The sequence below is a fragment of the Anas acuta genome, chromosome 2, assembly GCF_963932015.1.
Source record: "Anas acuta chromosome 2, bAnaAcu1.1, whole genome shotgun sequence".
Classification (NCBI taxonomy): domain Eukaryota; kingdom Metazoa; phylum Chordata; class Aves; order Anseriformes; family Anatidae; genus Anas; species Anas acuta.
The window spans coordinates 23852668-23877363 of record NC_088980.1 but is presented as its reverse complement, the minus strand read 5'-3'; the positions used below and the strand labels follow the sequence as shown (position 1 = coordinate 23877363).

Below are 24696 nucleotides of genomic sequence, written 5' to 3'. Positions count from 1 at the left end.
TCAATGGGTAATACAATGTATTTTTACTCCTTGGTTTCCACACCTGTCACAAGAGATGATAATGCCTTGTTACCTTTGTACTTTTGTACTTTGCAGGTCAAAGCAAATAGTATAATGTTCTTTTCAATCTGTACAGCTACAGAGAAAAACCTCCCCAGGTTTCTTTTAGATGTGGAAAAATTCACTCAGTAAGTGATTGACATAGTTAATGATTCATCTTCTAGTTAGAATCTTTAAGCTTACATGCTTTTAAAATGTTTTCAGACAGAATAATTATTTAATAACTTATTTTAGTACTTACACTGCTTTAACATTTTTTCCACCATTTGGCATTTTAGTTCAGCAACAAGTTATTAGCTTTGCATCAAGTTCATCTTGTAGTTACTGTTTTTATGAAGCATTAGTAATACTAGAAATTTTTATAAATCATCCACTCACACATTTTATAAACCTGTGTCTTGACTGTAAAATGTATAATAAAAAGCAGCCTACAAAAATCTTCAAAACCTATCAACTAAAAAAAAGAAATTGACAGGGAAAAAAAAAAGAAACAAAGAAAACATATCAGGCAGCTCTAGTAGGTAACTATAAAGTGCATTTTCATAATCCATGAATATATATTCCTTTTCCAGCCATCTGGTACTCCACAGATGAAAGCAGTTTCATTTGTAGATGAACACTGATTTCACACAATTTCCAAGAAAGAAAAGAAACGGTTCAGAAAGTTTAAGTCGCTAAGATGACATGAACCACAAAACATATTATCTGTGAACTGGACTATTGCACATAAAATATATGAAGGAACATGTGAACACAATCCATCGCATCACATAGACTAATGCTTAGGGAATAAGTAAAAAGAAAAAGTGTGACAGACAAAACAGCAAGTTCTTCAGGCTACCCAAAGCCTATGGCACTTGCAATAGATTGCACATAAAACAAAGGAAAAGATGATGAAAGAGTCATAGAAGTTTCAAGACAAACAAATGAAATAGTGCAGCTTAAAAGAAAGATAAAGTCAGAATAACAATTAGCCCTGTCAGGCATCCTCAGCACCCTAAACATAAAAATCAAAACCCCTGAGTGATCATTTTCTTGTGAGCAGCCATCCACAAACATATATATGAAATATTACAGTCAGCTATATATCCATAAAGCATACTACAATGCATCATGGCAACAACAAATACAGGTGGTTCCCTCTGATCATTCAACTATTCCCTGTTGCCACAAGAATAATACTGCATAGAAACCACAGCTGGTGCAGGGTATGAGGACTGTCTTACTGAGCAATATTTCTCTTTAAGATCTGCACTTCATATCACTAACTCCCTATTGATTTTTGAGTGAATAGGAAAAAGTACTGCCTTTGAAGGATATAAATGTAAAATGGCCTGGCTAACTGAAAAACTTCAATTCATCCTTTGGTGCACATTGGAATCACCCTGAAAAATAAATAAATAAATAAATAAATAAATTCAAGCAATTGCAGGGGCAGCTCGACTGAAGGAAGAACTTCACAATTCCACAGCCTTCGTGGAGCTGAACTCGGGGGGACAGCACAAGCTTTGACAGGATACTACTCCATGCCCCATCAGACCAGTTCTCATATTAATAGGTAACAGGAATAGAGACCAGAATTTAATTTAGGACAAGCATTTTATATAGGATAAATTGTTTGAAATGATGGAATTTTGCAGCAGGGATTTTAGGCAAAATGTTATTGATTGACCTCTCTGTTAAGAGTTCTATACATTTTTGCAATACTTTGAGCACAAACAACTTAGTAAATGCCCCTTTCCAGTGCACTAAAAAGCAGATGGTAAGCAAGAGGTATATCGAGATCACAATGGGGAGTTGCAGTGGATATACCATCGGCTTGCTTCTCAAAATACAGATTCATGCTGTGCAGGCAGCAGTCACAGACCACATCACTTTAACTGAAGTAATCTGCTTTAATTCTTTGCTGGAAGGGCAATTAAACACAGTGGGATGAGAGGATACAAACCATACTAACACATAATTATGTGTTATATATAAAATATATATTTTATATATATTTATATATTATAAAAGCACAGGTTTTTTCCTTTAAGGGCAATGTGCAGAGTTCCCAGGGCAAGTATGAAAGGCCTGCATACTGCTTTGCAAGGGGCTCCAGTTAGGAGTGTCTCTTCCCTGCTGTCCCTGGATTCTCAGGGCTCACCTCAACATTTAGTTGTCACATATCAAGCAAGATAACATTGCTATAAATTCAGGCATGTCAATTCTAGTCATGCTTAAGAAGGAAGAAGGTCAATGTCAGGAGGAAGATTCATGCGTTGATACAGACAGAATTTCTTCAGTTCCATCACAAATGGAAATGATATGATAATTCAAAAGGAATCTATTGCTCTAACATTTGTTCTCTGCAAACTACTTACAAATACAGTAATGTTTTTGCAGTTTCCCCCTACAGAGTATGTGGAGATAAAGAGTTAAGCCATAGCATTTATGTTGTATATAAACTACCTCTTGATGCAACTGTCAGTCAAAAAACAAATGGCTGTGTGGCTATTTCTCCAACACACAAAAAAGCCCAGTCTAAGAGAACACTGCTTCACTTTCCTCAGTCATACAACCCTGTTCATTCTGCTGCTTCTCCACACTCCAGGGAATCACTTTAATCTGACTACGAAAAGAGAAATCCATCATCCGTTAAGAGGAATTAGCCCACTTCACTTCACGTTCCTGGGATACTACCACAGATGCTCAGATGAAATCACAGAAGAAAACATTTTATAGGAAGACAGGGGCTTGGTACTGCTGATTCTGCTCCATGTTCTAAAAAAAAGCCAAGCTTCCCCTGAAAGCAAGTTACCGTGCACATTACTTTAAGAAAGGAATGGCTGATTTTATGTCTTTGTAGGCAGGTATGTATCTATTCATTTTTTCAAGTGGTGAGCTAGGATCGTGGGGTTTTTATTCTATCATTATGATCAGCAGGGAGAATCATTTAAAAGACTGAAGGATTCTCCATTAAAGAAATCACATGCAGATATTTAGGAAAAAAAAAAAAAAAAGTTGTCAGGATTTCAGCAAACAACCCTATAAAACCAGGCTCAGTTAAAAATGACTTTGAGCTATGTGCTATTTCTGGAAACTTCTGCTAAACTGAAGAGATTCAAAGAGGGCTTTGTAGAAGTTGTATTTCCAATGGAGCATAGATTCAAATTTAAGATAAGCATCAAAATTAGGGAAAGCCTTAATCTCTGAAAGAAGACATAGTTACAGAGTCAGAATGCTTAGGGTTGGAAGGAACCTCTGGAAGTCACCTGGTCCAACACTCCCTGGCTCAAGCAGGACCACCTCAAGCAGGATGCCCAGGCCCACATCCAGGTGGCTTCTGAAGATCTCCAAAGAGGGAGACCAGACAACCTCTCTGGGTAACCTGTGCTAGTGCACCATCACTCACACAATAAAGAAATGTGTCGTGGTTTAACCCGGCCGGCAGCTAAACACCACACAGCCGTTCGCTCACCCTCCTCCTCCCTCTCTGGGACAGGGGAGAGAAATGGAAAGTGAAGCCCATGAGTTGAGATAAAGACAGTTTAATAAGACAGGAAAATAATAATAATAATAATAATAATAATAATAATAATAATAATAATAATACAATGATGATAATAGTACTACTACTACTAATATGTATAAACAAGTCCCCTCCCAGCTCTTACTGCACCCCCAGCCTGCCTGTTGGCAGGACATAGCAAGAAGCTGAGATGTCCTTGGCTTGGTATAAGCACTGCTCTGCAACAATTCAGGGTGTTATCAGCACTCTTCTCATCCCAAGCCAAAACACAGCATTCCACCAGCTACTAGGAAGAAAATCAACTCTGTTCTAACTGAAACCAGGACAAAATGTTTCCTGATATTCAGACAAAAACCCTTTTGTTTCAGTGTCCATTGCCTCTTGACCTTTCACTGGGCATGACCAAAAAGAGCCTGGCTCAGTCCTTTTTGCATCCTCCCTTCAGGTATTTCTGTACATTGATAAGATTCCCGCCAGCCTTCTCATTTCCAGGCTCAGCAGTCCCAGAGCTTTCAGCCTTTCCTCATAGGAAAGGTGCTCCAGTCCCTTCATCATCTTTGTGGCCCTTCTCCGGACTCTCCCCACTAATTCCGTACCTGTCTTCTACCAGGTAGCCAATATGAGGCTAAGAAATATTTGGGGATGAATAGAGGGGAAGGGTCACCTCCCTCGACCTGCTGGCAACACTCCTAATACAGCCTGGAATACCATTAGTTGAACACATTGACTTCCTCAGATACAACTTTTTGAGTCATTTATTCAAGTTTTAGGCTTGAAACTGATACCATACAGCTGAAATCCCAAACATTAATTATTTCAGAATTTTGCTATAAAATAGCTCACTGAAGGACACATTAAGTCCTTTCAGAACAACACGCTGTACTTTCAGAACACTCATGAGAATATTCAAAGCAGCACAAAAAAAAAAAAAAAAAAAAAGGAGACAATATGAGGCTAAACCCAGATGACCTACAGCATTGAAACACTTTGCCAATTCCGATCAGAAATTTAGCAAAAAAGAAATGGATGACAGAAAATTCTGAAATTTTGATAAAGTCATTGTTTCAAGTGATACATCATCATGGGGATTAGAGATAAGCAGTTTAAAAAGCTAAAGGAAAGGTAAAATGAATGAATACAACTGCTATATGCAGTGCTATAAACCTCTTAAAGTTCTTCCTGATTTTGCAGTCATTATATATAAACATCACCAACCACAAAGATGCCTAACACCCAAACCTGGGGTCATCTCTGATTCTTCCCTCTCTCCCAGTCTCTACCTTCTCTTATTATATGTTATTTATATTTAAATATCATTTTGGATTTGGATTCTTAAAGCTGAATGCATGCAAATAATATACTACTTTTTCAACTACTTGGACTTAGAAATTACAGTTGCAGTGCATTTACAGTCCATCTATTTGTTGAAAAAATACCTTGCTTAAGCAGTGATAATGGAACAAAAACAAATAGAAGAAATTATCTGAGAGCAACCGTCAAAAATAAAAATAAAATAAAAAATCCTGGACTCTTCCATGTTAAAATTCTGTGTAAAATCTGAAAATAAATTGAATTTGCTCTGGAATTTAGTACGCAATAGTATCTTTGTAGTACTCAGATAGTATTCTTTCCTTTTTATTTTTTTTTCAGCTAGTTGATGTCTTCTTCATTTAGACTTTGGTAATGAAAACTGTCATTTACCAAGAACCATTTTATGCAAAATAGCGATGATCAGTAACACAAGCTGGATCTGGGAGACATTCTCAGTGACTTGCCTAAGCACGTCAAATACAAAAACATGGCATGTTAATGAGAAAGCTAGCAGTCATTTCTATAATGTGTAAAAAGTAGATTTTGAAATTGAACAGGTTTTCCTTTTGTTTCTCTCCCTGATCCAGCTTGTTAAAATGTAAACAGAAGGTTTTATTTTAGAGACTCAAGAAGCCCACGAACTGAAAGATAATTTTTGTTTAATGGAATAAAGTTGAATTAGGAGGTGTACACACTGCTCAGAAGATATACTGACCAACCTACAAACACAAATTTACTCTTATCATGGATCATTATGAAACATTCTCAAGCAGATGAATGTAGAAGTGAAATATAAACTAAAAGAGCAAATGGGTTTGGAAAACTCAAAATTATAGCATAGTACTCTCTAGTAAGCTGTAATAAAAACATGGAACAGCTCATAATGGAAAACGGGATTCACTCACAATAAGTGAAATAAGTCTTTACTATTAACAAATATTAAGATAACTAAAAGTGCCTAAGCAGTTAGGTGAAAAATAAAGTCTATATTACAAACAGCTAAACACTTACATAACATAACATAAATAAGACCAAAAAAAAACCAACAAACTGCACTCTTCCAGATGCAATTTGGCCAGTTTGCTCTCAAAACACTCAAAATAGTGTTGCAAGATACTATTATAAAGCAAACTTTGATATTTATCTACAGCTTTCAGTGTGTTGATAAGCAAATACCTGCATACAGCACTTCATGTCATCACAAAATGCCTTTAGCAGAAATTGTACCATTAAACTCTTCAAAATGGTATTGTCCTTCACCTTGAAGATGTTTTATGCTTACAGCTAACAAACATTACCTCCAGTTCTATTACCTCGGTGCCTATGCATCTCATGAAATTTATTAAAAAGAAAACCAAACCCCACAACTTTTCACGTGTACCTGGTGATAAATACTAAGCACAATAATTTTTAGAACAAATCATTATTCAAAACAACTCTACCTGGTCTTAAATTCTCCAGCTTCCACTACAGTTAAGGACACACCACCCAAATATTTTGGCAAAATGACAAAGCCAAGCACTAGACTTGGTTAGATTAAACTAGACTAGAATTAGGGATTCTTAAAAATTTTGACAAAAATGCACTTTTTGTGCATATAAGTACATGCTTCTCCAAACAAACAGTATTTCTGTGTTCTGTGGCATGCCATGAGGGCTTTTTTAGTAGTCAAAAACAGTCCATCCCAGAACTAAAACGGCCCTCTTTTGACCTGTTTTGCCCATTTTATTTCCTATTGAACTGACAGCCAAGGGAACATCATTATGCGTATCAGTCTTAGCCTGTATATCTACAGCAGGTGCTAGAAAACATTCCTCTATCTATTTCTGTATCATTTTAGACAAAGCTATAAACAGTCAGAGCCAATCTGCCAGAAAAGCACCAGCAAAATTAGGATCTGCTGAAACAGCAGGAGCCAAAGTTGGCCCATCCATTTGCCCCTCTGTCCATTTGTTTTCCCCGTAACTACATCGCAGCAGTGATGCTCTCTCTTCTTTAGGAACACCACAAAGGGCAGAAATTCCTCATCTTCTTATGGGGACAGAAGAACATTGGCCAACAACTCCTTTTGAAGTAGCAGATAGGCCCTGTACTGTTTTTCAACTCTTAAGGAATTACCTTTTGCTGCTTTGAAGTAATTGAACTGTTTCTTTACTTCAAGAAACCAAAGCCTCATCTGAAGGTGCTGAGTCTGTGCGGTGCTATGTAATATGAAAATTATTCAATTCTTGAAGGAAAAAAAAAAGCCAACCAAAAAAAAAAATTAAGCAGGTGAAGGAACATGACCTTAAGAAGAGATCAACATATTTATTGCAAATGCATTCTTATCCACACTCTGATTACACAAGCTTATTCAAAACAAATTTTAAAGACTTTGCAAAATATGTTAAGAAGCAGCAGAATAAAGTTATGTATAATTATTATAATTCCCACCACTTATTTAGAGCTTGCTATTTATAATAGGGAATGCAGAATACCCAGTAATATCAATTTATTATTCAACTACCATTAAAATCATTGAAGTATTTCTTACAGATCTGCAGTCAGCTCCATTAAAACAAATGAAGTATTTCTAACCAATCTATGTTTTGTAACACACGCACAAATCACCACTGAATGAGATAGCTTCAGGGAAGTACTTTGCTTTACTTTTAACTTTTGGTCAATTCCACTGATTGACGAGACATCTAGTAACCCTGTTTCCTTAGTTCAATCTTACTGAAAGTCAGGGCATATCAGGTAACTATCACCAGAGATAGGTGTTATGATTTTACAAAAGGATTTTAGTGATAAGGCACAAGCTGAAATCTATACAGTTTTCTCTGTACAGTTTTCTATACAGTTTTCCCCAGTCAGTTGGGGAGGTCCCAACTGACTGGCGGCTAGCGAATGTGACGCCCATCTACAAGAAGGGCCGGAGGGCAGACCCGGGGAAATACAGGCCGGTCAGTTTGACCTCAGTACCAGGGAAGCTCATGGAGCAGATCCTCTTGGGAGTCATCATGCGGCACTTGAAGGGCAAGCAGGCGATCAGGCCCAGTCAGCATGGGTTTATGGAAGGCAGATCCTGCTTGACGAACCTGATCTCGTTCTACGACAAAGTGACGCGCTGGGTGGACGAGGGAAAGGCTGTGGATGTGGTCTACCTTGACTTCAGCAAGGCTTTTGACACCGTCTCCCACAGCATTCTCCTCAAGAAACTGGCTGCTCTTGGCTTGGACTGGCGCACGCTTCGTTGGGTTAGAAACTGGCTGGATAGCCGGGCCCAAAGAGTTGTGGTAAATGGAGTCAAGTCCAGTTGGAGGCCAGTCTCTAGTGGCGTCCCCCAGGGCTCGGTGCTGGGGCCGGTCCTCTTTAACATCTTCATCAATGATCTGGACGATGGCATTGAGTGCACCCTCAGTAAGTTCGCAGATGACACCAAGTTAGGTGCGTGTGTCAATCTGCTCGAGGGTAGGAAGGCTCTGCAGGAGGATCTGGATAGGCTGCACCGATGGGCTGAGGTCAACTGCATGAAGTTTAACAAGGCCAAGTGCCGGGTCCTGCACCTGGGGCGCAATAACCCCAAGCAGAGCTACAGGCTGGGAGACGAGTGGTTGGAGAGCTGCCAGGCAGAGAAGGACCTGGGAGTGATGGTGGACAGTCAGCTGAATATGAGCCAGCAGTGTGCTCAGGTGGCCAAGAAGGCCAACGGCATCCTGGCTTGTATCAAAAACAGTGTGACCAGCAGGGCTAGGGAGGTGATTGTCCCCCTGTACTCGGCTCTGGTGAGGCCGCACCTTGAGTACTGTGTTCAGTTTTGGGCCCCTCGCTACAAGAAGGACATGGAGGTGCTAGAGCGGGTCCAAAGAAGGGCGACGAAGCTGGTGAGGGGCCTGGAGAACAAGTCCTACGAGGAGCGGCTGAAGGAGCTGGGCTTGTTCAGCCTGGAGAAGAGGAGGCTCAGGGGCGACCTTATCGCACTCTACAGATACCTTAAAGGAGGCTGTAGTGAGGTGGGGGTTGGCCTGTTCTCCCATGTGCCTGGTGACAGGACGAGGGGGAATGGGCTAAAGTTGCACCAGGGGATTTTTAGGTTAGATGTTAGGAAGAATTTCTTTACTGAAAGGGTTGTTAGGCACTGGAACGGGCTGCCCAGGGAGGTGGTGGAGTCACCATCCCTGGAAGTCTTTAAAAGACGTTTAGATGTAGAGCTTAGGGATATGGTTTAGTGGGGACTGTTAGTGTTAGGTTAGAGGTTGGACTCGATGATCTAGAGGTCTCTTCCAACCTAGAGATTCTGTGATTCTGTGATTCTGATTATGTAGACCCCAATAAAAAGTTTACTCATTTATTATGTCTGGAATTTATAGTGAGGTATAACTGAACCATTAGCAACACAAAATAACTTCATTTTCTTGAAGAACGCTGCCAGTGAAATATAATGCATGTATTGACATGGCAGAAGTGTAAATACTTCTTTTACATGTAGAATTTGGAATGTGCTTTAGAAACAGCTAACTGTTATTATGTTTATCAATCTCAAAGCTACTGAGAGATGACAACATCCCTTATTCTGATTTACTACAAATATTCAATTAAAAAAAAAAATCAGTACCTACAACTTGATGACACTGGAAAATATTAACACCTTAACATATTAACCTCATGAAATTCAACAAAGGCAAATGCAAGGTTTTTTACCTAGGGAAGAATATAACCCCATGCACCAGTACAAGCTGGGGGCTGACCTGCTGGAAAGCAGCCCTGCAGAGAAGGACCTGGGAGTCCTGGTGGACAACGGGTTGACCACAAGCCAGCAGTTTGCCCTTGTGGCCACGAAGGCCAACAGTATCTTGGGCTGCATTAGGAAGAGGGGGCTGGAGCACCTGTCGTACAAGGACAGGCTGAGAGAACTGGGCATGTTTAGCTTGGAGAAGAGAAGACTGAGAGGGGATCTTATTGATGTGTACAAATATCTGAAGGGAGGGTGTCAAGAGGATGGGGACAGACTCTTTTCAGTGGTGCCCAGCAGGACAGGAGACAATGAGCACAAACTGAAACAGGGGAAGTTCTGGCTGAATATGAGGGGGTACTTTACTGTGAGGGTGACAGAGCACTAGAACAGGTTGCCCAGAGAGGCTGTGCAGTCTACTTCTCTGGAGATATTCAAAACTTGCCTGGATGCATTTCTGTGCAACGTGCTCTAGGTGATCCTGCTTGGCAGGGGGGTTGGACCAAATGATCTCCAGAGGTCCCTTCCAACCTCAAGTATTCTGTGATTTTATATATTTCCTTGTTTTAGTAGATATACTGTCATGATACTCTGCTGAGAATGAAAAGTTGCCTCATCCATCATTCACTAGACAAACTTTTAAATAAAGATATGGCATATACCCAATATCCCTCTCAAAACTGTTTTTATTGAAAATTTGATTATGAAAACTTGATTAAATATATGAACTTCTTTACAGCATAAGACAAACTGCTTGACAGAAGATAATGCTCAACTGAAGCAACAGCTAATGAAGTGTATTTTATGTATTTTACCAAGTTATTTTATACAATATAAAAGTACTTAGCACATTAGGGATAAAAAAATGTTGTAACAAAACATTAAATTGGCAGAAAATATATATTTTTCACGTATAGAGTAGATTCCTTTGAGCTGGAGTGGTTGCAAGATGTGTCTGAACATTATTTCCCAAAGGCTACTCTTGTAAATAAACTGAACTTACATTAGTCCAAAATTCCATTCATTCACTTCATGGTACTTTATTCAAGCTTTTCATAAGGATGAACAAAAGACCAACAAACTCATTTCACATATTCAGCATTACTCTTAGGACTTTAAAAAAATCTACTTGACAGTGTATTGTGCTCTTATCTATAGAAACTAAATATCTTACATTTAATTTGGTAAAGTTATTGAAAAAGTAATAGAACAATAAAGTACAAAGAAAACATCAGATTAACAAGATTGAATCTCATCTTGTTCTGAAGTAATGGTACCTCTGCAATATGGTTTCAACCTCTTTCACTCGAGCACACAAAAATCAGTAGCACTGCGCATTCATTCACAAGGTGCAGTAACATCACTTAGTAGTTTCTGCTTACTTTCATTTACAGAAAGAAAGAAAAGAAGGAAAAGAAAGACAAAGAGAGAGAGAGAGAGAGAGAGAGAGAGAGAGAGAGAAGAAACCAGCACTTACTTGCTTTTCCCTTTGTATACTGTAGCATAGGAGCCTTCCCCTAGTTTTTCCAGCTTTTCATATGAGTCCGCTTTTCCAAACTTGGGGCTTGTAGGCTGAAAAAAAAAAAAAAAAAAGAGAGAGACCTTTCAGAATGTATTGCACCCACAACATTAATTGCTTTGATTCAGCCTTCAGAGATCAAAGGCCATAATGAAAACTCATAGACCTGCACATTATTAACAGCCAACAATAAAAGAAAAAAATTAATAGTAAAGCTAATAAAATGACTGAATAGGCTACTCAAGCAAACATCATTCAACACCCCAGATGGTGGTTTTCAATATCAACTATATACTTAAATCACTGGAATTATCAAAAGGATTTTGTTCTTAATCAAAGGGAGATTTCTGTTTCATTTTTCACATATATCACTTCGTACAGGGAAAAGGATCATTAGCAGCTAAACCTGCTCATCTTTGTTAAGAGATCTAAGCAACAGTTTCAATCTGCCCTACAAAATCAGATTACACAAGCTTCTTAAGTAAAATATATATATTTTAATCTACAGCCCACCCAAAAACATTGTATAAGTAGTCAGTGCCTTCTGCACGTCTACCACTGTTCAGTCATCAAAATACTACAAGATAGCACATTTAAAGAAAGTATCTTGCTTCTGAATTATGTTTACTGTCTTCAGCTTGTGGATACAAACACACCATGTTTTTAATGGCATGTATATGCAGCACAGTGGAATAAAATCCTGTAGCCTCAACATCTGCAGCCTAAATGCAGGGTTGAAAATGGAAGCAAGCTGAACACGGCGCCTTGCTGAGGGCCAGACAGCTCAGCCCACCTCTGTGCCAGGCTGCTGCCTGCCCTGCTGCTATGCATGCCTCACAAAGAACACCATACAAGCTGCAAAAATAGAAATTCATCTGACATGAAAATGATTAATTTGGAAAGCTGATATTAAAAATTGAGAAAGAGAAGATGTATTATGAGGAATTACATTGCATAAAATCATTTTGCCTAATTTTTATTCTATGAAATAAATGTTGCTGCAAATGATGCAATATATTATCTGCTTTTTATAATTTCAACGTTCATGAATGAAGTCCTGGTCTACAATTACACAGACTAGAATGATACACGTTTTTAGTAATAAACGATATATATATATATATATATATATATATTTATCATTATTTTTTTTAATGTATGTCAATACTACTGCCTACTCTGGCCGGCTCAGTGCCATGACCACTGCCCTGGGGAGCCTTTCCCAGTGCCCTACCACCCTCTGGGTGCAGAATCTTTCTCTAACCCCCTGCCTGTCCCAGCTCCATGCCATTCCCTCAGGTCCTGTTTCTGTCCCCAGGGAGCAGAGCTCAGCGCCTGCCCCTCCACTCCCCTCGTGAGGGAGCTGCAGGCCACCATGAGGCCTCCACTCAGCCTGCTCTGCTCTGGGCTGAACAAACCAAGGGACCTCAGCCTCTCCTCATACGTCTTGCCCTCCAGACCCTTCATTATCTTCATTGCCCTCGTTTCGACGCTCTCTAATAGTTTTATGTCCTTCTTACATTGTGGCAGCCAAAACTGCACACAGTACTTGAGGTTCCATACCAGTGTAGAGCAGAAATGAAAAAGTTAGTTGAAAGTTTTAATCCTAAGCACTTTAAATTCAGTTAAAGGGCCATTTTTGCTGTGAATTAATCCTCACTTTTACAAAAAGAAGTAATCTGAAGTAGTTTAGGATAAGCATTTTTGTACGCAACGTATCATGAAGTACCTGGAAAATATCTGAGTTAAGCAGACATTTTGAAGTATATCCTGCTTTCCCAGGTGTCCACATCTTCCAGTTGTCTGGAAGAAAAGTGCTTTTTACTCTCCCCATAGACCAGAAAGACACTGAAAAAAAATGAACTGCAACTGCCACCGGTATCACCTAGAGATATTTTAGACTGCAGCACTCAGACATTCTGTACACAAACCAACCAAAAGAATACAGGGCAGAAATTCTGGAGAATCAGCACTGATGCTCACTTCAGATTCAGGGAATAACTCAGTATCACTCCGTTTGTAATACTGCAAAGGAAAGCAGCCAAGCAAATCGAGCATGTTTAGGGTTGAATTCAACTGGGAGACTCTAAGCCATGCCCTGCGCTGCACACAGTACAGACTCACATTTGGGATCTTACGCCTGATTTACAAGTACTCAGGTTTCAGTTTTCTGGAAGGAGGCAAGCATGCAGTGTATGATTGCAGTGCAGAACACAGCTGTGACTAAATTCTTTTAAAACCATAGTCAAAAGTTTAAAATCATCTGAGCCTAAAAATTGCTCCAATAAACAGACAAGAACATCCCAGGTAGGATGACTTGGGACCTATAATCCTCATTACTGCCAATTAACCATGAACCAGAAAATACAAACATTCTTTTTACTCAACTAAATTTACAAAACTTGTTCTGAGCCATAATTTTGGCACTTTGGCATATACGTGCATTTTCTGGGACTAAGATCCCAGCCTTCTATTGAATGATATCAGGCTATACACATGTATGTTTGCAAAATTGTGCCTTTTCATCTCCTTCCAATACACAGAACAATCTATTACTTCGTTATCCAAGTCCTAAACATGAATAGACTGATGAAAATATGCCATATGGGAACTCTCTGATCTTCCTTTTGCATTATTGGGACCACTTCATTACAGATAAGGGAGTAATATGCTCATCTCCCAATCTGCACTTAAAAAGACATTCTGCCTGGTTAGAAATGCAAGTGGGTTTTGTTGTTGTTGTTGTTATTTTTACCACAGTGGTATTACAGATGTCAGTAACAGAGGTGACTAAAACATTTATTCAAGTAACTTTCTCATTTAAGTGTCTAATTATGGACTAATGCAGCATCATGAAACTACAGAAGTATCGAGATGTTTAAATGTATCCCATATAATGAGGAGGGATAGCAAAGTATTTTCCATATTGCAAGCAGCAGTGAGCAAACAGACAGTGAGTAGCTTTGTTCAGAGTGGCAAGGCTGCTGCAGTTAATGGTGAATAGCTCAGTGCTGGTTTCCTCATATAGTGAGGAAGGAAAAGGACACGGCTTATACATGTGTTTCACATCCACTCTTATTTTCACACTGTGATTTACTTTAATTTTATACCACTGGAAACCATAATATAAAAGGTCACAACAACTTGTAATGCCTTAAGATCTTGATAGGAAACAGGATGCCTTTAATCCGTTACCACACAGTAAATCAGCAGCAGTAATTATTCCTACAACCTCAGGCTCATATCCCCATATTCCAGCTGCCAGAGGCACTGACCTAAGGTCATGCCTTTTGACTCATTCTCCTCCTGGGAGCGGATGCATCCTCACCAAGAACAAGCTAAATGATAAAAGCTTGCATTTGGCAGGACTGGGAGGAAGAGCTCATTCCTTATTGCCCCAAAAAGGTGCTGGTTTTGGCCAGTTTGTCTTTGTGGCCACCCCATGCAGCGTCACAGAGCATGCAGCGTCACAGCAGCAAGACTGATCTGCCATGCTCCCCTTGCCCTCACGGGCAGCCTGAATCCATTGTCTGGTGCCCATTCAACAAAGAGCAAACCAGAAAAAAAGGAAAGAAAAAAAAAGAAAAGAAAAAAAAAAAAAAAACTGCTAGTACTGCTAGTAGTTACTATTAATCCCACATGCACTAAAACAATGTGGCTGATCTCACCTCTCCAGGTGACAGCTCCTCAGCAGTGGAGCTCGTCCCTTTGCTCCAGCTGGATCACTGAATGGGACTGCTCACAGGTCTACACTCTCATGCTGTTAGATCTCCATTTGAGAAAATGGCCATTACTCTTCCTTGATTATGCAATTTTAAAAGATGCACAGTTCTTGAAGGTATTTGATGTAGGGAAGCACTTCAGAGGATTATTTAAAAAATTAAAAATAATAATAATAATCAGCAGACCATTGCAGTTGCTTAGCTACTCTGAATCGTACTATATTCCCATACTTAATTCTACAATCAAAAATCTCCATATACTACCACAGTGATTCGGGACAATACTTTGAGGGACCAAAAGACTTTTTGATTTTTATTTACTTTTTTTTTTTTTTTTTTTAATGAAGCCTCACATTGATTCAAACTTACAATTGCTTGCATTTGCTTAGCTCAGACATTTCTTACCTCTATTTCTGGATTATAACACCAGGTTAGACTCACATAAAACAAAGATATGAAGCTTCCCAAAACTTAAATTTTGAGTTTAAAGGGATCTAAATAATGGTCTACAGAACGGATCTAAGTAATCTGAAATTCTGTGACTACTAAAAATTATCACAATTGCCACCTATTAAATTATTGCACCCTGTTTCATATGGTTATTTTCAGATTCACAGCCGTGAACTTTATTAATCAGATTTCTCCATATTTAGTTTTCTCAACCATTTTTGTTTTAAAAAAACACCTTGTTACAGCAAGATAATGGTACCTTTTTTAGTGGTAATATTACAATTCAACATTTAGAATTCACTTCTAAATATCATCTTTTGTTTGTTCTGAATATTTTATTCCTTCCAGTAAAATATATTGGAATACATGTTCACAGAGATCTACTGTGTTTGTTGAGTCACAAGAGTCCCATATTCTGCCCAGGATATGGTTGACTGAAATACGCATAGCAAGCAAGACATATCCAGAGCACAACACATTTACAATGCTTGCATAAGCCACTGACATATCTCACAAGCAGCAGACTCTCAAGAAGTCTTCCTACATTTTAGAAAACTGCTGCAGTCTTCCACTTTGACCCAGACAAGATTTCTCAACAGAAAATAGTATTAATTTTAGCTGAATGCACATATTTTGATAAATGTTTGTTCAAAGCTACTTTTTGAAGCTCAACTATTAGAATACTTCAGCCACTATTTACTTTTTTTTTTTTTCTCATTATTATTATTTCCTTTTTCTTACTCCTCATCAGTAATTTTTAACCCTCCAAAACACCAGCGGAACACGGCTGTTCTAACAGTGCTGTTTTTCAGTTTGTTTAAGCTTTCAAAACTTTTCTATGACTTTTTTTGTGTGTGATTTTATTGTGAGGTAGAAGCTAAAGAGAGATTTTCTCCCTACAGCTACAGATTTGTATATACGGCACATCAGTGAGACTGCCTAGGCATAAATCTGCCCATTGCTCAGCATCACAACTAGGAAGAAAGGGAGGGAGGGAGAGAGGAAGGGAGGGAGACAACAACAAAAAACTTCGAAAACTAAAAAAAAAAAAGAGATACAAGTACATCCAACAAAGATTCAACACCCTCAACTTTAATGGGCAAAGGTTGAATAGGAGACAAACAACCAGTGAGAGACTGGTACTACTGGAGAGTCACTGAAAAGTGAATCTTCATGCTTGGGAGAAATCTTTTATGGAATCCAAATGGGAAAGATAGGCAAGATATTGAGACAGAAGGGAGTAAAGGCTCTCAAGCCTTTGAAGAACTACAAATAGCCCCAAGTCATTGTAGAAGCCAGCACAGACTTCAGTGGATAACATCACCTGCAAGGAGGACCAGAGCACAAAATGGTGCACTTCTTTCCCTTCTAGAACTAGACTGAGTTTTACTTGTTTGTTTTTATGCTTTACCTTTTCTGAAAATAGTTGCTGTTCACATAGTTTTCTTATTAGTAGCCCACATTTTTCCCAGCACAAGATTAGGCTAACACTACTGAGCACTGGGAGTGGGTATATTTTGTAGGACAGCTTTCAGCAACCAAGATTAGATTTTTTTTCTCTGGCTAAGGAAATATAGATTGTAGTAACAAAGATAGAAAGAGTATGCCAAAATGTTGAATACAGAAATAGAAGAAGCTATTTCAAAGTGACATTAGTGTTTTAAAAATAACAGAGAAAAAAGACGTGAGAGGAAGGAGTCTGTTCTGACCAGGTCATTTCAAGTAAGCATTTCATTGATACAGACCATAGGAAGGTAACAGAGCTATCCCAAGATCTTACAGAGTCCTCACACTATATGTGAATACCTGTCTTCAGATTTTTTCAAAATCTATATAGTAAAGAGAACTTTAATGGAAAATTACACTGAAAATCACCTGACTATTCTTATACAAGCTGTGTGGGTTATGTTCTCATGCATTTTTCATAACTGCAAAACAGCTTGTGAATGTCACACTTAGCCATCACACTCCTAAGCTTAAGTTTTAAATATCCTTTTTTTTTTTTTTTTTAACTGTGGGATATTAAACTTCAATATAAAGCCATCCTCAAGGGAAAAATATTATGTTCACAGTACCCTTGTAAATTATTAAAAACCAAAACTAAAGATCCGTTTTGTTCTATGACTGAAAAGAAATAAATTCATTGCTAGAATAACTTGAAAGTGAAAGGTAGGCCAAGAGTCAAAACAGATTAAATTGCAAAACCTGTAGACTCTTTTTTTTTTAAACCAATCTACATTTGTCTTCTTTTTCACAATGGTAAAAGCATTTTACAAAACCATACACAAATTTCACAGTAATGAGTGCCCTTAAGGTTTGACCCAATATGCAATTACAGGTCCAATGCAATCCCATTCTTTTACTTCATTTTAAACTTTGCAAAAGGTGGACTGTTGTCTAGAATTGTGTTCAAAGGATACAGAGATGTTCAAGAATCCAACCTGAGCATTAACCTGAGCTCTCCCACTACCAGATTACATCATCTTGCCATCTTTCCATCCCTTTATCATGCAGCCATAAATGAGCAATCTGAGCCACAGCTACCACAGAGCTCTGTGAAAGGGCTTGGTGCTGTTTGTAAAGGTGTTTACTTGTTCTGCAGGCTACCAAATCACAGTCGCTGGACCAACTGCTACATTTTATCTGCCTTAACAGTTAAAGACTATCCCCCAGGTTAAGATTCTTGAAGCTCCCCTCTAGCCAGAAAAGAAAAGTCAGCTCTTTACACAGAGCTCTGAACACATCTTACCTTAATAAAAGAAGTATTATCCAAGAAGAATGCACCTACCCTTGTAACTAGTGGGTTCCTAAAAATGGAAAAGGTTCCGTACACCTCAACAGGAAGAAAGGTGAGAATGCATGCAAAGTGTTTAGGCAGACAGAAAAGATGCTTCCCACTTACACAAAATTCTGACTTTAGTTTCTCTTTGAAGTGAGATATTTTATGTAATCAATGTGCAATGAGTTAATAGGATCAGTTCATGATTTTGCTTCTATTTGTTTTCTATTTGGAGGAAAGTTACTTTTAACAGACCAAAAATGAACAGAAGTTAGAAAAACAGGAGAGGCTGCTCTCCCCAGAAGAGTGCACTAGGGCATTGCATATTCAATTATAACTTTTTTTTTTACATTTATGTTTGTTGGTAAAAAGAATAATCAGTATTTCACTGCACTTAGTTTTTCTACTGCTGAAAGGTAGCACATATAACTTAGCACGATATTTGAATTCATTGCCATGGATCTGAAGTCATTCAGAGAACAAACTGATGTGTACCAGCATGAACCTAAATCTTGACTAGACGGTTAGCTCATAAAAGCTGCAATATTCTATTTACACACTGTGCAAAAGTATTATTCTAGTATATAAAATATGTATACTGAATACAATAGAACTTCACCTTGAAATAGAGAACAATAAATATGGCTACATGCCCAAACAGCATGGATCTCAAAAAGGATTTTCAGAGAATTGGTCAAATCATCTTCCAGACCAAGTGTTATTTTGGGAAGAGGGGCATAAGTTTGTTCTTTTGAATTGTGGCTTCTTTTTTTTTCCCTTTCTTTTCCAGTTTATTTTATGGCTTTACTATTTCTTTTAGTCTTTCTTCTAACGGGGAGCAGAGAAAAACAAGTTTCTTCCCTTGGTAAGCAAAAGACTCAACAAAAGATTTTTGGAAAGATATATATATATATGTATATTTTTATATATGTGCACATGTATGTATGCTTATTATTGTGATGCAATGGGTCAGAGCAAGGGCATGGCCAGCCAAGTTTAAATAATAAGAATGTAAGTATCAGGGGAAAGACTAAATGTAAAAATTCAGTTAGTCTTATAAGAAGAAAAAATAATGTGCTAGCTTCTCAGTGCATGCTATTGCACTAATTAACAACAGAGTTTCTACAGGGTTGCAAAGAGGTGTGACAGTAACTGTAGAAAATTACTGCGTGTTCAAGAGCAAATGATTTATTTTCCAAGTGACAATCCGTGGGCAGGAACACTGAGTTCCAGCTTTCATAAACTTCTGTGTTTCATCTTTCCCATCACAAGGTACAGAGCATTCAGAAGGTACAGAAAACATAAAATGGATCAAATGCCACCTGCTGAGTACTGTTTGGTGATCTTCACCAAACACTGATGCTGATAACTGCCAGGGAGCTGATAAAGCTTCTGAAACTAAGCAAGAAAGAGGCTGGCACCCCAGGGCATTATAAATAAGGTATTTCTTTAAAAAAAAAATGTTATTTTTGAGACAAATTAGGGACTTTCATCTGAGTAGAAAGTGGGTGACAGTTATACAGGTTGATACAGAGCCTGCAATCCTCAGCCATGTACCTTTTGCAAGACATCAGTTCACCTGATGGCTACAGAGGACTTAAAACGATGAAAGGGAAGAGACTAAAAAGAACTCTTTTTCTAATACAGAGCCTCTAGTAATCAAGCATAGAAAGTGAAAATTAAAGGTAGCATACATCTGTCAGAGTATATTAAAAAAAAAAAAAAAAAAGTTTATAGAAAACAGAGACAAAACTGCAACACAACTACACAACCGTAGCCAGTACAACCCATATGGTTGTATGCTCAAGCATATTTACAGAAACTGAAATGTGGTTCAGAATGGCATCATCTGCACGGCAGAAGAATTTCCAGGGAAGCAACTTATTAAATTATAAGGGAGAATGTGGAGCAGCCCTCTGACACGAAAGAAAAGGAAGGAATAATCAGACGAGGAAGTGGCAAGGACATCTGCAACACAGCATTGAGAGTAGAAAAAAAAAAAAAAAAGAATAAATCAAAAACCCTCAGTCAATTCAACTGTAACTGAAAACCAGAGAATGACAAATTCCTGCAACTAACCACACAGACGTATGCTCAATGAAATGTGCATCAGAACATCTTGTGCTTGAGGCGATGTAGTCAGGCTCAGGGGAAGGGAACGGCTTGATCACATCTCTGCCCTGGACGTTTGAATTTCGGGTCTGCCAGTCAGGACCAGGTGTGACCTGCAATCAGGGGAGCAGTAGCACTGCCTTTTGCTGTGAAGTCCTATTCTTCCTTCTTCATTGACAAGAATACCCTCATTATTCCACAAATTATTCCTTGCCAGGTGCTCTTCCGAGCACTCTTTGTGAGGAAGAGTTAAAAAATGACTAACAATGCCTAGAAGCAGAAGAAGGGAGTTCACTGAGCAGAGCTATAAAAACCAGGGAGAATTACAGGAAGTTAAGAAATCAGAATTGTATTTCAGGAAATGCCTATGCATCTACTTTCCAACATGAGGCATCCCCAGCCCATGTGACTCAGCCCATGAGAAGACTGGTGAGAGCATGTGTTTAGCTAGGGATCTAACCAGCAGCACAGTAGGAGGGGAAGCATTAACATCATTAACAGGAGAAAATCCTGGGATTGCAGGACACTGCCTGGGCACAATGCAGTACCAGCCCTCTGGAAAAGAACACGATGCCAATAACACTTTCAAAATAAATCTGCTTCCAAATTCTGGAAGCAAAGCAAAGAAAAACCTTCACTTTTAATATAAAATTATGTAAAGCATTAACAGAAACTAGCAACAATTTCTGTAAAGAACAAGGCAAAAACAGCTAAGATGTAGAGCAAGTTAACACTAAAAAATTTCAGGAACTTTCAGGAAAAAAAAAATCACTTAAATTGACAGTTGTGCTGCCAAATATTAATCAGGCATCACTCACAAATAAACAAGGAGCAAACTGTAAATGTATGAGTTCCTCATCTTCCAAAAAGTTCTAATTTAAAAGGTGTTGGTAATAAATAAATAGCTGGGGTCTGACCAATGGGTAGGCTGCTGAATAGCATAGTGCTTGTAGTGCCTACACCACCCAACCACCCCCAAAACAAGCTGAGGAAAAAAAAAAAAAAAAAGAAAAAGCTCCGTCCTTCCTTAATGACTACAGTAGTTTTATGAAAAGTCTCCTTGTTATGGATTGATCTGGAACATGCAGGAGACATCTTTGGCAGCAGCTATATAACACTATACAATGATGGAAAAGCAAATTTCTTTTTGCTACAGATGGCTCCGTTTTAAAATGTAACCTTTTCTCCAAAGGACAGTCCCCTAGAGACATGATATCTTATCCATTAAATTCACATGGGTTAAACAAAGCTCATCTGCAGAAAATGTATCTCTGTCGCTTCTTCTTAGAAGTCTGACAGAATTCAGTCAAACTTCTCTACAGAGGACAGGTGGTGCCCAGAAGATAGAGCAAAACAAACCAATAACAAAAACAACAACAACAACAAAAGGTAAGAAAGAAAAGAGGGAAAAAGGGCAATCAACCTTTAAAATTGTTTCATGCCAACTAAGATTTGAAGCATTTCACACGTTCTGCTTAGATCTGTAGTCTTCACCTCAAAGGTCACATTATTATGGATTTTTTTTTTTTCCAAAGCATAACAGAAATAGTATTTCAATAATTTTGAAGGTCTTTTGGGGGAAATCTGTCTGGGCATTATTCATGAAAGACATGACATTTTATTTATCTGGTTTCATTCAAAGTACTTGAGGATGAAACAACAATGATGATATATCACCAACACCTTCTCAGTTGTTTTCTCTCTCTCACACAGACAGTTTCTGACAGGGAAATAAATGCTAGTTTTACTACTTGATTTTAAAAGAGAGTTTTGAAATGTAAACAAAATCTGTCAAATCTGATATGTTTCTTGAGTTTATCTGAAACATAAATCTAAAACTCAAAAAAAAAAAAAAAAATCAGGCGGTTTCCTAAACTTCATGGGAAAGAATTCTTCCTCACAAATAAGCAATCTTCCACAAAATTTCCAACATAAACATTGTAGCAGCTATAAAGCCATAGCAGGATCAGGAGAGAAAAATGCTTAGAAATCCCTTAAGATATATTAGCTGGTATTTGAGAGGAATCTCAAAATGTATTATCTTTAAAGTTTCATTTTCTTTTTATGTATTATATTTTATATGAAACAGTACAAGTATACATGGGAAACATTTTTAATGGCAGCCACAAGTTTCTTGTTTTGTTTCTAAGCAATCTTTTTCCTCTTAAGCAAGAAACCATTTATTCAGTGTTAAATCCTCCATTTTGCCATGCAGACATCAACATTATGAACTTACAGAGCTAGGGCTGGAATGCCGTCTGACTTTAGGTGATTCTTTCCCTGCAGATGAAGTTTTGAAGTTAATGCAAGCATTGTTCTCCGAATGAACCCTCTTCACTTGGTTGGTTGGTTTCTCAAATGGATCAAAACTACTTTGTGTCCTCTGGACCCTGACTTTCTTGTCCTCAGGAATTGTATCCAGAGGTTTGATCACTGAATCCATTCCCTGGCAGTTCCGTGTAGACATCTTTGTGACACATATCTGAAAGGAAAAAAAAAGCATTCATTGATTTTAACAGGCTTTAAGTCTTATCGATCCATGTATCAGCCATCAAAAAAGGCACTGGAACACAAAGACATTTACTTTCTATTCAAATATTAAAATCACACATGCATTTTACATAGGGGACACACACTAACAGTCATAAAAATAAAAACTGTATGTTTTTACTCTGTACTAAAAAGAAGAGAAAAAAAAAAAAAAAAACAGAAGAACATATGCCAAATTCATTTGTGTGTTTTCTCATACAGTTTGATCCTAGCAACAATGCCATTTCACTTTTTCCTCCAATCTAGCTACTGATATCTGTGAGCAGTATTGATTTCCATTTGTTTAAAATTGGATGAGCCTAAACTTAAATAAATGATGGTAGTTTGGGTGTGCACTTTGGTGCTGGCCTGCCAGAGAGCCAATACCAGTATATTACTGTATTTTTAAATAATGCTTGTACAGTGTTATTATTATTATTATCACCATATGTCTCAGAAAATGAAATCAGTAAATCAATTCCCAGGCACTGAAATGTGAGACCACAGCTTAATAGTGCACTAAAGCTCAGAGGTTCAATCCTTCCTTACGGTGAAGTACGATGCTGCCAAGCCCTGAAGTCTGCAATTTGCTTCCAGAGCTACCCAGATAGGTTACTTCTCATGCACAAGAACTCAGTGAGCAGCACAGTGAGCTCAGATACTCCAGTTACATAGTTTTATGCATATTATGTATTTTTCACATTGCAATTTATTGTTTCATAAAATAACACAACACAAGTTTTGGGGTGTGGTTGGGGGTGTTTGAGGTTTCAGCTTCTGCATACTGCACAAGAGATTCCACTTTTATGTAAGTAAGAATAGAAACACATTTAGCTCGCAGGCTATGGGGAAAAACTATGAGAGGTGTTGCAGACAGACCCTAGATGCTCCTTGAAACTTAAGGCAAATCAAAAGAATCTCCAATGTATTTTTTCCAAGATAGCTGCAAGTATTTAAGGGTAGAAAATGATAATTTGCTATCAACTCTACTGTTCTCATACATACACTTAAACAAGCGTAATGTTCCATTTAAGCACCTACAATTTGAGCATTGTGGAAAAGTTGCTGCCATAAAATGGGCAACATGAAGCAAAAAATAAATTTAAAATCTAATTAGGAGTTTTCCTCCATCACCCAAATGTCTGCAACACAGACTTCAAAAAATTATTCTTTCCCTCTTCCGCTGAGGAATTCTGTGTCTTGAAATCCAACTTATTCCAATTGTTTACAGAAGTACCATGTGGCTATACCTTGAGTTTTTAGCATTTCATGGGTTTGATGATCAGCCGTAACAGCAGATCAAAGATTTTTTTTCATACGTTAAAAATTTAAAGTGCACTTCTCACTTGGTGCCATCTGGCCAAACTACCATGCACCAGTTCAGCTCCAATTAAGGCCATTACTAGCATTACAAGCCAGCTTTACAAGGGTTCATGTTTCTTCTCATTAACAGGGCTTCTCCAGGACTAAAACCCAACCAACTTTTAACAGAGGGGAGGAACAGCCCCCCTTCTTTCCAAATGGTAATACTCTCTCAGGCCAAAATTAAAGCAATTATGTAATTTTGGTCTATTACTTCAGAGAGAAAAGATAAAGAGCTGCTGCACAAAGAATTTTTAATTAGCCTTCTTGTAAAATTAATTGGCTTCTTTTTTTTTTTTTTCCTAGAAAACCTACTATGCACAGGCATGCACCCACATACTGTCCTCTCCAGATTCGTGTTCTTGTGATGCTTATACCAACAAAGATGTTTTGACATAATGTAAACTTAAATTCCAGTTAAAATAGCAACACTTTCATTTTGCTTAATCAGCGTGGATGCAAATAAATTAGTAAGTATCTCTTAGCCTCTGAAATCCTATGATCTAGAAAACAGGGACAGGGGATAGGGAGAAAAGGTGAAAAGCCGTACTTGTCTTTCTTTTAAATTACAAAATGCCACCTGTGACTGGTTAAAGCGCTACAAGCATGTTATGGTTAACAATGTCA

General features: G+C 38.1%; 1 protein-coding gene across 4 annotated transcripts in view; it reads right to left on the bottom strand.

Moving 5' to 3' along the window:
• The window catches only part of CDK14 (cyclin dependent kinase 14), a 332773-nt gene that overhangs the window by 224797 nt on the left and 83280 nt on the right, over positions 1-24696 (bottom strand). For all 4 annotated transcript variants that reach the window (XR_011093764.1, XM_068673922.1, XM_068673924.1 and 1 more), the window contains 2 exons: positions 22415-22660; positions 11074-11168 (listed from right to left, as the gene is read on the bottom strand). Coding sequence is in view for 3 of the 4 variants with exons in the window: in XM_068673922.1 (XP_068530023.1) it covers positions 11074-11168; positions 22415-22660 (341 nt within the window). In the remaining variant the exon portion in view is untranslated. The remainder of the gene's footprint in view (positions 1-11073; positions 11169-22414; positions 22661-24696) is intronic.